The sequence below is a fragment of the Nerophis ophidion genome, linkage group LG03 (assembly GCF_033978795.1).
Source record: "Nerophis ophidion isolate RoL-2023_Sa linkage group LG03, RoL_Noph_v1.0, whole genome shotgun sequence".
In the NCBI taxonomy this organism is placed as follows: domain Eukaryota; kingdom Metazoa; phylum Chordata; class Actinopteri; order Syngnathiformes; family Syngnathidae; genus Nerophis; species Nerophis ophidion.
In genome coordinates this window covers 85785820-85804809 of record NC_084613.1, presented here as the reverse complement: position 1 = coordinate 85804809, position 18990 = coordinate 85785820, and the positions used below count along the sequence as shown (strand labels likewise).

General features: G+C 38.2%; 1 protein-coding gene across 2 annotated transcripts in view; it reads left to right on the top strand.

The window, feature by feature from the left end:
* mideasb (mitotic deacetylase associated SANT domain protein b) overlaps nt 1–18990 on the top strand; it is a 73869-nt gene that overhangs the window by 12785 nt on the left and 42094 nt on the right. For both annotated transcript variants that reach the window (XM_061896259.1, XM_061896258.1), the window contains exon 2: nt 16279–17758. In XM_061896259.1, the coding sequence (XP_061752243.1) occupies nt 16391–17758 (1368 nt within the window). In that variant the 5' untranslated portion in view covers nt 16279–16390. The remainder of the gene's footprint in view (nt 1–16278; nt 17759–18990) is intronic.

Genomic DNA, 18990 nt, shown 5'->3' with positions numbered 1-18990 from the left:
GAATATTTCAAAAAACAATTTGAAATGTGGACTCGTCAGACCACAGAACACTTTTCCACTTTGCATCAGTCCATCTTAGATGATCTCAAGCCCAGAGAAGCCGGCGGAGTTTCTGGATGTTGTTGATAAATGGCTGTCGCTTTGCATAATAGAGCTTTAACTTGCACTTACAGATTTATTTTTATTTTCAAACACCAATACAGTTCCTTTTAAGGTTCATTGGCGCTTTGCACTTCTCCCTACGTCCGTGTACACAGCGGCGTTTTAAAAAGTCCTACATTTTACTTTTGAAACCGATATCGATAATCTTGAAACCAATACCGATAATTTCCGATGTTACATTTTAAAGCATTTGATATTATCGGACATCTTGTCAGGCTTGCCGCTGACAGTTTGTGTTTTAGTTTCTCCTCTGTGTGTTTAGTATTTCCTGTCCTTAGTTCCTGTCAGCACTCTTATTTTGGTTCAGCTTCCTGTTTGTCTCCCTGAGTGCTTTGTTTCCCCTCAAATGCGGCCGGTTGGCACCTGGCCGCACCTGGTGTCAATCAGCCCGCTCCTATTTGTACCTGCTTTGTCTTCCAGTCAGTGCTGGATTATTGTCATGTTGATGTCACTCTTGTCGTGTCTTGTTTTGTCAATACTGTGTTGCGGTAAGCTTTATTTGATTGCGTTTTTTAGCTTACTGCCTTTTGTTCCCTGCTTCCAAGTTTGTTTTCATATTTCATGTACGACTTCTGTTTCCAGCTCGAGACCTGCTAGATTCCGCGCTAGGCCTTTTTGTTTTTGCCAGCTCCGTTTGTTTTGTAGTTCCCATGCTAGCTCTTTTTGTTTGTTATCCGCCCACGTGCGCGCTTTTTGTTTGTACCCTTTGTTTGTTTTGGTCTTAGTATTTAAATTAAACCATGTTTTCCTGCAAAACATGGTTTCCTTCTCTGCATCTTGGGGTTCGACACAAACTAACTCTGACACATCTCTGATTATTAGCCATCTGGAATGGACTTATGCTGTCTTTAAGTTAAAATGGAGTGGTAATAGTTTTTTTTGGGGCCACAATAATTCATGAAGTTAAGCTCAGTCAGTTGATTGATGCGGACTCGTGTGTTACTAGATACTTTCTGGTACATATACAACCATAATTATTTGGTACTTGTTTATATTGACAATTGTGCTTTTTTTACACTGCGGTATTGTTCAATAATTATTACGTATCTCTAGCTTGCTTGCTATTGTGTGCTTATCCGTTGTGTAGCTGCCAGTCCTTAATGTGCCACCTGGAGGACATTTAGACGTGAACTGGCTGTCCAGCTTTGCACAAATAAATCGGTTGCAGGCCTGCTGGTAACACGGATGATATTGGAGAGTTGTTGTTGCTGGCATCGGACAGATCTCTGGTATCGATATCATGACGTCGGCGTGAACAATTCTCCTTTCTCCAAGACATGATACCGCTTCCAACCCATCCTTAGCTCGATGAGCCCACTATGTGCAGACGCCTACTCCTTTCTAAAAAAACAAACAAACAAAAAAACAGCCATTGCTACATATCTTAAATGAAATCCCTTCCAACTTTCTGTCAGTCAGCTGCAGATGTGGGAGTGTAAGTTTGATCATTGAGTTATCCTAACCCAGCAAATGTTAGCACTTTAGCGCACATAGTATGCTACTATTGCTCGTGTTTGTGTCCTCCTGTCCCATTTCTTAAAGGGGAACATTATCACCAAACCTATGTAAGCGTCATTATATACCTTGATGTTGCAGAAAAAAGACCATGTATTTTTTTAACCGATTTCCGAACTCTAAACGGGTGAATTTTGGCAAATTAAACGCCTTTCTGTTTATCGGTCTTTTAGCGATGACGTCAGAACGTGACGTCACCGAGGTAACACACCCGCCATATTCATTTTCACATTACAAACACCGGGTCTCAGCTCTGTTATTTTCCGACTATTTTTTGGAACCTTGGAGACATCATGCCTCGTGGGTGTGTTGTCGGAGGGTGTAACAACACTAACAGGGAGGGATTCAAGTTGCACCACTGGCAAGAAATCGGCTGCCAGACCCCCATTGAATGAACCAAAGTGTCTTCACATTTGACCGGCGATGCTAAGACAGACATGGCACAGAGATGTATGGATAACCTGCAGATGCATTTGCAACCATTAAGTCAACGAAATCACAAAGGTGAGTTTTGTTGATGTTGTTGACTTATGTGCTAATCAGACTTTTTTGGTCACGACATGACTGCCAGCTAATTGATGCTAACATGCTACGCTAATCGATACTAACATGCTATTTACGCTAGCTGTATGTACATTTGAAACGAGATACCCACATTTGATGCGAAACAAACACTTACCAATCGACAGATTTAAGTTGCTCCAGTGTCACAAGATGCGAAAGTCCTGATCGTTTGGTCCGCACATTTTACCGGCGATGCTAATAAGGCAGCCATGCTATGGGCCACTTCATTAGGTACACCCACGCTACGGCCGAATAGCGTCAATCGCTATTCGCTCAATAGCTTCAATTTTTTCTTCAATTTCGTTTTCTCTATCTGCCTCCATACTCCGACCATCTGTTTCAATACATGCGTAATCTGTTGAATCGCTTAAGCCGCTGAAATCCGAGTCTGAATCCGAGCTAATGTCGCTATATCTTGCTGTGCTAACCGCCATGTTGTTTGTATTGGCAGCACTGTATGACGTCACAGGGAAATGGATAGTGGTTTCGAAGACAGCGAAAATAAGGCACTTTAAAGCTTTATTTAGGGATATTCCGGGACCGGTAAAATTTTGAAAAAAACTTCAAAAAATACAACAAGCCACTGGGAACTGATTTTTATTGTTTTTAACCCTTTTGAAATTGTGATAATGTTCCCCTTTAGTAGTGCAAAATCCACATTCAAAAAACAAACGGAAAAATAAATACAATTTAAATAAAACATTTAATGCCTATTTTCTATTTGCAGCCTTCTGAGGTAAATATCAATATTACATTTTTCCACAAGCTAATAAATCTTAAAATAAAAAAATAATGAGATGGGTGGGGTTGGTGGTGGGGGGCTGGTTTAGGTGGTAGTCAGTGCTGCAAGGGGTTCTGGGTATTTGTTCTGTTTATGTTGTGTTACGGTGCGGATGTTCTCCCGAAATGTGTTTGTCATTCTTGTATGGTGTGGGTTCACAGTGTGGCGCATATTTTGTTTTGTTTGTAGAGTATTGTTTTTGTATTATATTGTTTATGTCAAATGTGGAATGAGTGAGAGGGGTTGGGCTATTATAAGCAGCTGCTTCATCCAACCCCTTTTCAAGACTTGCATAAATATCTTTGCCAACATGTAAAAAAACAAACAAACTGTGTTTAGTTGTACTGTGCAGGTTTGAAATAAATATTTCAATTCAATTCAATTCAATATTTGGAACAGTGTTAAAGTTGTTTATACGGCCACCCTCAGTCTGACCTGTATGGCTGTTGAGCAAATATGCGTGGCATTCACTTAAGTGTGTGTACAAGTCGCATATATCATGTGACTTGGCCGGCACGCTGTTTGTATGGAGTAAAAGCGGACGTGACAACATATTGTAGACAACGCTAAAGGCAGTGCCTTTATAGTACCGGCGGGCCAGCTCTAATGTTAATTTGATATTGCCTCAAGGGCCAAATGAAATTGTAGGGCGGGCCAAATTTGGCCCGCGGGCCAGAGTTTGACACCCATGTATTAGAGCAGGGGTGTCAAACTCAAATACTGAGTGGGCCAAAATTTTAAACGGAACAAAGCCGCGGGCCAAGGTTGAACAAATTAACCTTTTAATAGGGACCCAAACAAGTTTTGCATTAAATATTGAACAAGCAAGGCTTATATAACTTTAGTGACATGCAAAATCCAGTTTCAAATAATAATAATACTAATTAAAAAATATCAATGGCATATCAAATCAAATTTAAATAAAAATGTTATGCCATTTTTTCTATTTGCAATCTTCTGAGGTAAATATAATTTTTTTTCCGCAGGCTAAAAAGAAATTTTAGAATAAAATAACAATAATGAATGAACCAAACATTCAAGCCTTGAAGTAGCAAGAGAAAAGGCATGAATAAAACGTTAATTATTGGTCAGTTTGCTGGAAGTTTTCCGGAGGAGTTAGTGCTGCAAGGGGTTCTGGGTATTTGTTCTGTTGTGTTACGGTGCTGATGTTCACCCGAAATGTGTTTGTCATTCTTGTTTGGCGTGGGTTCAGAGTGTGGCGCATATTTGTAACAGTGATAAAGTTGTTTATACAGCCACCCTCAGTGTGACCTGTATGGCTGTTGACCAAGTATGCCTTGCATTCACTTGTGCGTGTGTGTGTGTGTAAAAGCCACAAATATTATTTGACACGCTGTTAGTATGGAGGAAAAGCGGACGTGACGACAGGTTGTAGAGAACGCTAAAGGCAGTGCCTTAAATGCAGGCCCCCAATATAGTTGTCCAGGTGGAAATCGGTAGAAATTCGGGAGAATGGTTGCCCCGGGAGATTTTCTGGAGGGGCACTGAACTTCGGGAGTCTATCGGGAAAATTAGGAGGGTTGGCAAGTATGAGTATTAGCGGTGAATGCGGTGTTACAGCGGCACCGACGCTGTATAACACCGGCGCGCCAGCTCTAATGATAAATTGATATTGCCTCAAGGGCCAAATTAAATTACACGGCGGGCCAGAGTTTGACACCCATGTATTAGAGGCAGAGATGGGTAGTAACGTGCTACATTTACTCCGTTACATCTACTTGAGTAACTTTTGGGATAAATTGTACTTCTAAGAGTAGTTTTTATGCAACATACTTTTACTTTTACTTGAGTATATTTATAGAGAAGAAACGCTACTTTTACTCCGTTCCATTTATCTACATTCAGCAAGTTACTCGCTACTTTTTTTTATCGATCTATTAATGCACGTTTTGTTTGTTTTGTTTTTGTCAGACACGCATTCAAAGTAGGAACTACACATGCCTGCGTTTCACCAATCAAATGCAGTCACTGGTGACGTTGGACCAATCAAACAGAGCCAGGTGGTCACGTGACCCGACTTAAACAAGTTGAAAAACTTATTGGGGTGTTACCATTTAGTGGTCAATTGTAGGGAATATGTACTGTACTGTGCAATCTACTAATACAAGTTTCAATCAATCAATCAATCAAAAGTGTAAAGGAAAAAAGACACTTTTTATTTCAACCGTACTTCCCGTCAAAAGCCTAAAGACTGATCGCACGGTTCCTGTCTTCACAATAAAAGTGCCGCTCCATCACGCCTGCGCTAACAAAATAAGAGTCTCCGAAAGCCAGCGCAAACAAGCTAGCAAGCTACGGAGTTTGCTGCCAATGTATTTCTTGTAAAGTGTATAAAAACGAATATGGAAGCTGGACAAATAAGATGCCAAAAACCAACCACTTTCATGTGGTATTAGACAGAAAAGAGGAACTTTTTTTCTCCTCCATTTGAAAACGTGGACATTATCAGCACTATATTGTCCGATTCCAATCAATGCAAGTCATCAGAATCAGGTAATACACCAACTTATATTCTTGTCTTCATGAAAGATAGGAATCTATATGTTAAACATGCATGTATATTCATTAAAACACCTTTAACATGTCAACAAAATAAAAAACTATAAATTATATACTGTATGTATATATATATATATATATATGTATATGATATGTGTGTGTATGTATATATGAGGTAGATCACCTCGACTTGGTCATTTATTAAGTAATTGATAAACGTTGAAAAACTTATTGGGGTGTTACCATTTAGTGGTCAATTGTACGGAATATGTACTGTACTGTGCAATCTACTAATAACACTTTTAATCTATCAATCAATCAATCAATCAATCAATGCCTACTGAGTCTATGGTGCTGTTAAGTTATTGTGGCTCAATTTGCCTTATTTTTTTTTATTTTAATGTATTATTATTTAATATATATTATTGTTTTAGTTGCTTAAGAGATATTCCTGGCTATGAATTTGCTCATTGCTATTTTTACGTTTTTGTGCATTACTTGTTGCCGTAATCATTAAACAAACAGGTTACTCATCAGTTACTCAGTACTTGAGTAGTTTTTTCACAACATACTTTTTACTTTTACTCAAGTAAATATTTGGGTGACTACTCCTTACTTTTACTTGAGTAATACATCTCTAAAGTAACAGTACTCTTACTTGAGTACAATTCCTGGCTACTCTACCCACCTCTGATTAGAGGGTCTTTAACGTAAAACAGGCTAAGACATGGCTGATGTGCCATCAGTCCTGAGTGGGCATGCAGATGGTGGATGCAAGTTTTTCACTATAAACTCCCAAAAAAAACGCTTGGAAATTTGGCAGGCGCTGCTGTGCCAAAGTCTGCCCAGAAACCAGGCCATCGCTGAATGGTAATATTTGTGAAACTCCTAGCGGGGGTTGCCACGGTGATAAAATGGTTACAGGCTGTCAACATTTTTTGTTGCCCGCTTTCGCTGCTATCTCACACATCATCGGCTCATCTCGTTCACTTTCACTTTGTCCTTCCTTTGTGATCCTCTTTGCGGCTCAAAGGGCACAGACCTCCCTTTCCATGACTCATACTGGGCTTTTAAAATGTGCCATCACTCGGAGTACACAACCCCCTGGCTTCTTTATTGTTCTTATTCCTTGTTTAGTGGCCTTTGGGGGGTTTGGACTCATCGTTTTATGTCATTTGTTTTGGTGGTGCTGCATCACATTTATTGTCATACTCAGCATTATTTGGATCATGTTTGCAAAGGTCGACTTGGACCAAAAAAAACGAGCTATTGCTTAAATTTTCATTACGTTATGACATATTGTTATTTTTTTTTTTTAGGCAAGAGTCTATGTCAGGGATGAACACACTTTTTCTGCAGGCCAGCGACTTTTCAATTGACCAAGTGGAGAGGGCCTCCCTCATTCATATTTATATTTATTTATTGTTAAAGGTGGTCAATGATAATACAAGCATGTTGCAGATTCTTTTCTCTCATGAAGACAAGAATATAAGTTGGTGTGTTACCTGACTCTGATGACTTGCATTGATTGGAATCAGACAGTAGTGATAATAACGTCCACATTTTTAAATGGCGGAGAAATAAAAGTCCTCCTTTCTGCCCGATACTACATGAAAATACTTGCTTTTTGCCATTTTGTTTGTCCATTGTTCCAGCTTCCCTACTCCTTTTTATGCACTTTACAAGAAATACTGATTACATTGTTGTATGTGATATATGACATCTATTACATTGTTGTATGTGATATATGACATCTATGACATTGTTGTATGTGATATATGACATCTATTACATTGTTGTATGTGATATATGACATCTATGACATTGTTGTATGTGATATATGACATCTATGACATTGTTGTATGTGATATATGACATCTATGACATTGTTGTATGTGATATATGACATCTATTACATTGTTGTATGTGATATATGACATCTATGACATTGTTGTATGTGATATATGACATCTATTACATTGTTGTATGTGATATATGACATCTATGACATTGTTGTATGTGATATATGACATCTATTACATTGTTGTATGTGATATATGACATCTATGACATTGTTGTATGTGATATATGACATCTATGACATTGTTGTATGTGATATATGACATCTATTACATTGTTGTATGTGATATATGACATCTATTACATTGTTGTATGTGATATATGACATCTATGACATTGTTGTATGTGATATATGACATCTATGACATTGTTGTATGTGATATATGACATCTATGACATTGTTGTATGTGATATATGACATCTATTACGTTGTTGTATGTGATATATGACATCTATGACATTGTTGTATGTGATATATGACATCTATTACATTGTTGTATGTGATATATGACATCTATTACATTGTTGTATGTGATATATGACATCTATGACATTGTTGTATGTGATATATGACATCTATTACATTGTTGTATGTGATATATGACATCTATTACATTGTTGTATGTGATATATGACATCTATTACGTTGTTGTATGTGATATGTGACATCTATGACATTGTTGTATGTGATATATGACATCTATTACATTGTTGTATGTGATATATGACATCTATGACATTGTTGTATGTGATATATGACATCTATGACATTGTTGTATGTGATATATGACATCTATGACATTGTTGTATGTGATATATGACATCTATTACATTGTTGTATGTGATATATGACATCTATTACATTGTTGTATGTGATATATGACATCTATTACATTGTTGTATGTGATATATGACATCTATGACATTGTTGTATGTGATATATGACATCTATGACATTGTTGTATGTGATATATGACATCTATGACATTGTTGTATGTGATATATGACATCTATTACGTTGTTGTATGTGATATATGACATCTATGACATTGTTGTATGTGATATATGACATCTATTACATTGTTGTATGTGATATATGACATCTATTACATTGTTGTATGTGATATATGACATCTATGACATTGTTGTATGTGATATATGACATCTATTACATTGTTGTATGTGATATATGACATCTATGACATTGTTGTATGTGATATATGACATCTATTACATTGTTGTATGTGATATATGACATCTATGACATTGTTGTATGTGATATATGACATCTATTACATTGTTGTATGTGATATATGACATCTATGACGTTGTTGTATGTGATATATGACATCTATTACATTGTTGTATGTGATATATGACATCTATGACATTGTTGTATGTGATATATGACATCTATTACATTGTTGTATGTGATATATGACATCTATGACATTGTTGTATGTGATATATGACATCTATGACATTGTTGTATGTGATATATGACATCTATTACATTGTTGTATGTGATATATGACATCTATTACATTGTTGTATGTGATATATGACATCTATGACATTGTTGTATGTGATATATGACATCTATGACATTGTTGTATGTGATATATGACATCTATGACATTGTTGTATGTGATATATGACATCTATTACGTTGTTGTATGTGATATATGACATCTATGACATTGTTGTATGTGATATATGACATCTATTACATTGTTGTATGTGATATATGACATCTATTACATTGTTGTATGTGATATATGACATCTATGACATTGTTGTATGTGATATATGACATCTATTACATTGTTGTATGTGATATATGACATCTATTACATTGTTGTATGTGATATATGACATCTATTACGTTGTTGTATGTGATATATGACATCTATGACATTGTTGTATGTGATATATGACATCTATTACATTGTTGTATGTGATATATGACATCTATGACATTGTTGTATGTGATATATGACATCTATGACATTGTTGTATGTGATATATGACATCTATGACATTGTTGTATGTGATATATGACATCTATTACATTGTTGTATGTGATATATGACATCTATTACATTGTTGTATGTGATATATGACATCTATTACATTGTTGTATGTGATATATGACATCTATGACATTGTTGTATGTGATATATGACATCTATGACATTGTTGTATGTGATATATGACATCTATGACATTGTTGTATGTGATATATGACATCTATTACGTTGTTGTATGTGATATATGACATCTATGACATTGTTGTATGTGATATATGACATCTATTACATTGTTGTATGTGATATATGACATCTATTACATTGTTGTATGTGATATATGACATCTATGACATTGTTGTATGTGATATATGACATCTATTACATTGTTGTATGTGATATATGACATCTATGACATTGTTGTATGTGATATATGACATCTATTACATTGTTGTATGTGATATATGACATCTATGACATTGTTGTATGTGATATATGACATCTATTACATTGTTGTATGTGATATATGACATCTATGACGTTGTTGTATGTGATATATGACATCTATTACATTGTTGTATGTGATATATGACATCTATTACATTGTTGTATGTGATATATGACATCTATTACATTGTTGTATGTGATATATGACATCTATGACATTGTTGTATGTGATATATGACATCTATGACATTGTTGTATGTGATATATGACATCTATGACATTGTTGTATGTGATATATGACATCTATTACATTGTTGTATGTGATATATGACATCTATTACATTGTTGTATGTGATATATGACATCTATTACATTGTTGTATGTGATATATGACATCTATGACATTGTTGTATGTGATATATGACATCTATTACATTGTTGTATGTGATATATGACATCTATTACGTTGTTGTATGTGATATATGACATCTATTACATTGTTGTATGTGATATATGACATCTATTACGTTGTTGTATGTGATATATGACATCTATGACATTGTTGTATGTGATATATGACATCTATTACATTGTTGTATGTGATATATGACATCTATGACATTGTTGTATGTGATATATGACATCTATTACATTGTTGTATGTGATCTATGACATTGTTGTATGTGATATATGACATCTATTACATTGTTGTATGTGATATATGACATCTATGACATTGTTGTATGTGATATATGACATCTATTACATTGTTGTATGTGATATATGACATCTATGACATTGTTGTATGTGATATATGACATCTATTACATTGTTGTATGTGATCTATGACATTGTTGTATGTGATATATGACATCTATTACATTGTTGTATGTGATATATGACATCTATTACATTGTTGTATGTGATATATGACATCTATTACATTGTTGTATGTGATATATGACATCTATTACGTTGTCACAAGACCCTCGGGTGCCGTTAATGTCAACACACACAAAAGTACTGAAAATTAGTACCTTTGAGTACCGGTATCGATTCGCAGGTATCGGGAATCGATACCGTATCCATTCAAATGTTAACGGTACACATCCCTATCCTGTAGTTATAATACAACTTGATATGATACTTAAGATAACGAAGAAATTCAGGGTTTTTTTCCCTGATAAAGGTGATTATTAGTAGCTAAGAGAGCGGCTCCACACCATGTATGGTCGTACACAATTAGCTGCGAGCTTCTCAGCCAGAGCGGATCTGCGTTTGTGATCGGCGTTCAAAGACATTAATCTGCAATGGTCAGTCACCTACTTTTTCACAAAAAAACAATCAGCACATCCCTAACAAAAATTGGACTGAAGTTAATACGACTCAAGCAAAAATACAAAGTAGTCATCCAAATAATTGCGCGAGTAAGAGTTAGTATTCAGTAAAACATTACTCAAGTGCTAACTGGTGAGTAACTTCTGATTTAATACTCAAGTAAAAGTAAAAATATGTCTTACAAAATACAAAGGTATTTCAGTAAATGTAATGGGGTAAAAAAATATATATATATATATACATATATATATATATATATATATATATATATATATATATATATATGTGTGTGAGTGTGTGTGTGTGTGTGTATATATGTATTTACACATATATGTATATATATGTGTGTGTATGTATGTATACACACGTAGTATGTGTGTTACTGTATATATCCATCCAACCACTTCTACCGCTTGTCCCCTACGTGTATATATTCATATGTGTTGTTTATATGTGTAAACTGTATAAATGTGTATTTATGTGTGTGTGTGTATATACTGTATATATATGTGTATGCATGTGTATGTATGTACATACACATTGTATGTGTGTAACTGTGTATATACAGTATATATATATATATATGTATGTATATATATATGTGTGTGTATACATGTGTATGTATATACCTGTAGTATGTGTGTGACTGTGTATATACGTGTATATATGCATATGTGTTGTATATATGTGTGTACTGTAATGTGTGTGTGTGTGTGTATGTATATATATATATATATATATATATGTGTGTGTGTGTGTGTATACACGTATGTGTATACATCTGTATATTTTTATACACACGTAGTATGTGTGTGAATGTGTATATAACTTGATAAATTCATATATGTTGTATATATGTGTGTACTGAATATGTGTGTATGTGTATATAAGCGGTAGAAAATGGATGGATGGATATATATATATATATATATATATATATATATATACGTGTGTGTATACATCTGTATGTTTGTATGTACACATAGTATGTGTGTGACTGTGTATATACCTGTATATAATCATATATGTTGTATATATGTGTGTACTGTATGCGTGTGTATATATATATATATATATATATATATATATATGTGTGTGTGTGTGTGTGTGTATACATGTGTATGTATGTAGATACCTGTAGTATGTGTGTGACTATGTATATATTCATATGTGTTGTATATATGCGTATACTGTATGTGTGTATATATTTATATATGTGTGTGTATGTATGTATATATATATATGTATATGTGTATAAATATATGTATATAAATATATATATGTGTATACACGTATTATGTGTGTGACTGTGTATATACAGTATATATATATATATTGTATATATGTATATGTATGTATGTGTATACATGTAGTATGTGTGTGAGTGTGTATATATAGTGTATATTTTCATATGTGTTGCATATATGTGTATACTGTATATGTGTATGTGTGTGTATATATAAATATACACACACACACACACACATATATATATATATACATATATATGTGTGTGTGTGTATATATATATATATATATATATATATATATATATATATACACACACACACATATATATGTATATATATATATGTACGTATGTATGTATGTAAATATATATATATACACACACACACACATATATACATATATACATGTATATATTTGTATATATATATATATATATATATATATATATATATATATATATATATATATATATATATATATATATATATATATATATATATATATATGATGTATGTGTGTGTGTATGTGTATAGGTGTATATATAAATATGAAATAAATATGAAAAACATTTTTGTGGATTAAACGTAGAACATTTCTACTAGGGCACGGCGATATATCGAGTTTGTAAGACATATCGATATATTTTTAAACATGATTGGAATTAAGAAAATATTGTAATATGGATTACATTTATTTCACGTTAAAATGACCGAACGCCGCTTATTTGTTTTATTCCCCGCCCCCCCGCCATGGGCGTCTAAACCCCTCCCCTTCCAAGACGTGCGTATAAGAACATCCATGATTGGTTGGTTGTTTACTAGGATGAGTCACCACGGGTTAGGGAGCGGCCAATCAGAGGCAAGATAGGGCGGGTCATCAAACCAGGACGGGAAATCACAAAGTGCCTGCCTGCAAATGTATTTTTTGGATACATTTTGTATTAATTGCACGGCTATGGTATTTATTTTAGGTAGAAATAATACTTTTCTATTTTATTTATGTTATGTAATTGTGCTACTTAAACCATTTATTTTCTGTGCTGTTAATACCTGACTAACTGGGTTAATAAATGTGTTTACAGTACAGTCGTCATTCACTTCAACTTCACTGAATATCGCTGAAAAATAATATATTTACATGTGTACTTTCACCGAAAAATATATCGAGATATACTTTTTCGCCCATGTCGCCCAGCCCGAGTTACTACCCACCACTTCTTACAAATCATATGTTCTGGAAGTATTGATGAATATTTGCTATGTTCTGAGCCTCTGCTCTATCCCCAAGTTCTCAAAACTATGGGGTGTCCAAAAAATCAAAGCAAGCGGCGACCATTTTGATATGTTTTTATTTCAAACACCAATACAAAATATGTGTAAAAATATACATTTAGGCCTTCACTCAGGCTTGATCCCAGGGACCCCAAAAGGATTTTGCTCAAATTTTTTTTTTAAATGTGTCATTATTTTGTATTATTGTTATTCAAGGTTTAAATCTCTAGATCAAGATTAGGTCTATCTGTCAATATAACATTTTTATAAAGATTAAAGTTATATACCCCTTTTTGTCAAAGAAAACCCTGTTTTGTTATGGGGGAAAAAAACACAAAATATGCAATATTTAAAGTGGAATATTTGAGATTATAGTGAAGTGAATTGAATTATATTTATATAGCGCTTTTCTCTAGTGACTCAAAGCGCTTTACATAGTGAAACCCAATATCTAAGTTACATTTAAACCAGTGTGGGTGGCACTGGGAGCAGGTGGGTAAAGTGTCTTGCCCAAGGACACAACGGCAGTGACTAGGATGGCGCAAGCGGGAATCGAACCTGCAACCCTCAAGTTGCTGGCACGGCCACTCTACCAACCGAGCTATAGAATAATTGGAGCCTTAAAAATGTCAACACATAACACCATTGATTTCAATTTATTATTATTATATTTTTTTTAGCAATGACACACAAAAAATGGCACTAAAATTATCGGGGGATCCAAAAGGGTCCTACTCATTAAAAATAAAAAACCTTTTTTTTTACTGTTTACTTTAAAAACAATCGTCTTGAGTTCAACTTTTATTGTTGTTTATGTTTTTTGTTTTGGGACGGCGTGGCGCAGTGGAAGAGTGGCCGTGCGCAACCCGAGGGTCACTGGTTCAAATCCCACCTAGAACCAACCTCGTCACGTCCCTTGTGTCCTGAGCAAGACACTTCACCCTTGCTCCTGATGGGTGCTGGTTGGCGCCTTGCATGGCAGCTCCCTCCATCAGTGTGTGAATGTGTGTGTGAATGTGGAAGTAGTGTCAAAGCGCTTTGAGTACCTTGAAGGTAGAAAAGCACTATACAAGTACAACCCATTTATTTATCATTTATTTGTTTGTTCTTATTAGGCCCTTCTTTAGAAAAAAAAACAACTTTGTTTTTTATATGGCAAACACAAAATATGCAACATTTTCCCCCTAAAAATATCTCAAAGTGGAATATTTAATGTGACATTGATTTTGATTAATTATTATTTTTCCAAAGAAAATAACAGCCTGCATGGCAGCTTTGTGCTATTAGAGCAGGGGTCGGGAACCTTTTCGGCTTAGAGAGCCAAGAATCCAAATATTATAATATGTATTTCCGTAAGAGCCATAAAATATTTTTTTCAACACTGAACACAACTAAAAGTGTGCATTTTTTGGTAAGACCAACATTTCCAGAGTCTAATAAGTCTATTATTCTTTATAATGACATTGTTATTCTGAAGCTAACTGTGGATGGGGGCGTGGCCTGCGGGCCTGCAGCGAAGCGGGGTGTTGCCAGGACCGGCCTTGAAATCAGCGACAGGAGCGAAGATGTTCCCACCTGGGCCTTGTTATCTAATCACCTGTCGCTCTGTTTTTAAGCAGCAGCCAGGAGGAGAGACGGGTTTGAGGTTGGAGCCAGAGCGCGAGCGAGAACGAAAGGGAAAAAGACAATTGCTGGAAAGCAACTGAGAGACTTGGTGGTCTGAAGAACCTCCAGGAGGGCAAGCCCTAAATTAAGCAATAATAATTCAATCACTTCTTACCCTTAATGCAACTTCTTGGTACAAAAAAGGATGGATGGATTCAAATGCATGAGCATGTTTTATATTTTCAACATTATTTTTAACACTTTGATTACAATTGGAATTATTCATTAATTATCGTGTTAAGCAATGTCAGCTCAGATTTATCCGAGAGCCAGATGCAGTCATCAAAAGAGCCACATCTGGCTCGCGAGCCGTAGGTTCCCTACCCCTGGTCTAGAGTAAACAATGCAACATTTTCTTGTCACATTTCACCTCTTTTATACCACTTTTTTTGTTTTTTTAATCGTATTTTTAGAATGTGCTTAGGGCCGTTAAAAAATGACCCGCGAGCTGCACTTTGGACACCCCCGTCATTACTCAAGGTGGGCCTGTTTGGTGTCATGTGACCTCTGCGAATATTGTTGCCACCTTTTTTCTAAAGTGAAGCGTAGGGAGGTGTTTAGGGCACGTCCAACCGGTAGGAGGCCACGGGGAAGACCCAGGACACGTTGGGAAGACTATGTCTCCCGGCTGGCCTGGGAACGCCTCGGGATCCCCCGGGAAGAGCTAGACGAAGTGGCTGGGGAGAGGGAAGTCTGGGTTTCCCTGCTTAGGCTGCTGCCCCCGCGACCCGACCTCGGATAAGCGGAAGATGATGGATGGATGGATGGAAGCGTACCGCTGACAAATGTTGTTTCATGCAGTGAAAATGAGCCCACCTCCCCCTCGGAAATATCATTTTTGAGTCTTCAGTGATTTGACTTCTGTTTCTTCTCCCAGGGCTGAGGATTAGAAACCTTTTGGACTTCGCCTGAGCTGCAAAAGGGAAGATACTTCTTTTGTGACTTCTGCGTTTTCATTGGGAGTTTTTCTGCTTTACTTCGGCGTATTGATGCTCGCCATGAGCGTGCCAGCCCCGCAGAAACCTGGTGCAAAAAGGACGGGCAAACGCATCACCTTTTTCTCCGATCAAGCCGCCGCCGCCGCCATGAAGGAGGGCCCCCAGCAACCCGAAGGGGCCTACTACGTCCAGGCGGGCGCCGCATCCGCACCCGGGAAAGTCGCGCTTGCGAGCGGCGCCGCCTCCTCCAACCCGGACGCCCCTCCCCACGTGTACCTCAACTCGGTCATCTTCAGCCCGGATAAGGGCGACCAGAACCGGGGCCATTATCAGCAGACCGTCCCCATGAAGTGGCCCCAGCAGGAGCCCGATCGGCAGCAGCCGTCGCTGTCCCAGCATCAGAGGGCCACCACCTGGACCACCATGGCGAACTGGGGACAGACCTTCGCAAACTACCTGGGGGGCGTCAACGTGACGGACTCCAGGAACCAGGCCGCCTTCGGAAAGGCCGCGCAGGATACGAGCAAGGCCAGGGACGTCTACAGGGAGGCGGCAGAGGCTCGGAATCTGGAGTGGGAGCAGCAACAGGTCTTCCAGGAGACTCTAAAACCGGGGGCGCTGAATCCCCAGCCAAGTAATGCCTCCCAGCAGGGGGGCAACTCGGTCTTGCAGCCTTTCCAGTTAGCCTTTGGTCAGCCCAGGCAGCACCTTCCTGCCTACTACCAAACCTTCCAAGGCAACACCAGGCTACCTAACCCCCCCAACTACTCGGTGCAGGACAAACCCCCCAAGCAGCTCAAGCGGGACCGGCTCATCCAGCAGCAGCTGCAACAGCAGCAGCGCCTTCAATTGCAGCAGCAGCAGATGGTTCAACAGCAAAAGATGAAGCAGCAGCAAATGCAACATCAGCAGTTGCAACAACAAAGCTCGCATGTGCTGGACTGTTACCCCCCTGCTCCCAACACGCACCCGCACCCACAACCTGTGGTCCTTCTCTCCCAGGAGTGCTCCACGTCCGCTCCCCCCAACAACATCCCGGAACCGATCATCCAGGACGTCACCCCAGATCCCTGGCAGCCCTCAGATCCGCCTCTTCTGTCCCAGGCGCCGCTCCTGCCGGACCCCTTCTCCCAGGCGCAGCTCCCGCCGGATACCTTGTCCCAGACGCAGCTCCGCAGGTCGCGCCGCCTCTCCAAAGAAGGGGGGGCGCCGTCGGACAGCGACCCTTTTCTCGCCGCCTCCGACCAGGCGGCCCCGGGAATGCGGGTCCCCCACAACGGGACCCGCGACGTCCCTGCCGCCCCGACCGGCGTCATCCAGAGCACGCACAGGAAGCGCAGGGTGTCCCAGGAGGTCAACCTCGAGACTTTGGCGCAAAAAGCGTCGGAGATGGAGACGCTACCGTCACACGGCGTGAAGGTAGGTGTCGGCGCCCTGACCGCTTTCTTGTTACTGAAATGAGATTTTCGTATTTAAAACAGGGATAGCAGCTCCATTCTATGTGTCATACTCAGTAGAAGCATTTAAGTCTCACCTTAAAACTCATTTGTATACTCTAGCCTTTAAATAGACTCCCTTTTTAGACCAGTTGATCTGCCGTTTCTTTTCTTTTTCTTCTATGCCCCTCTCTCCCTTGTGGAGGGGGTCCGGTCCGATCCGGTGGCCATGTACTGCTCGCCTGTGTATCGGCTGGGGACATCTCTGCGCTGCTGATCCGCCTCCGCTTGGGATGGTTTCCTGCTGGCTCCGCTGTGAACGGGACTCTCGCTGCTGTGTTGGATCCGCTTTGGACTGGACTCTCGAGACAGTGTTGGATCCATAGTGGATTGAACTTTCACAGTATCATGTTAGACCCGCTCGACATCCATTGCTTTCCTCCTCTCCAAGGTTCTCATAGTCATCATTGTCACCGACGTCCCACCGGGTGTGAGTTTTCCTTGCCCTTATGTGGGCCTACCGAGGATGTGGTAGTGGTTTGTGCAGCCCTTTGAGACACTAGTGATTTAGGGCTATATAAGTAAACATTGATTGATTGATTGATTGACTTGATCATTTCACGATATTGCCATATTTTTGCTGAAAGGATTTAGTAGAGAACATCCACGATAAAGTTGGCAACTTTTGGTCGCTAATAAAAAAGCCTTGCCTGTACCGGAAGTAGCAGACGATGTGCGTGTGACATCACGGGTTGTGGAGCTCCTCACATCTGAACATTGTTTATAATGTGAGCCTCCAGCAGCGAGAGCGATTCGGACCGAGAGAGCGAGGATTTCCCCATTAATTTGAGCAAGGATGAAAGATTCATGGATGAGGAAATTTAGAGTGAAGGGACAGGCTGTATAAAATGGACGGATGGATGGAATTCGTACACAAAGCCATTCAAGAAGGCAAAACCAAAGATAATCATCAATGTTTATTTATATAGCCCTAAATCACAAGTGTCTCAAAGTGCTGCACAAACCACGACATCCTCGGTAGAGCCCACATAAGGGCAAGGAAAAACTCACACCCTATGGGACGTCGGTGACAGTGACAATGATGACTATGAGAAACCTTGGAGAGGACCGCATATTTAGAAAGGTATCGAAAAACGTATCAAAATACATTCTGGTACCGGCAACGGTACCAAAATATTGGTACCGGGACATGCT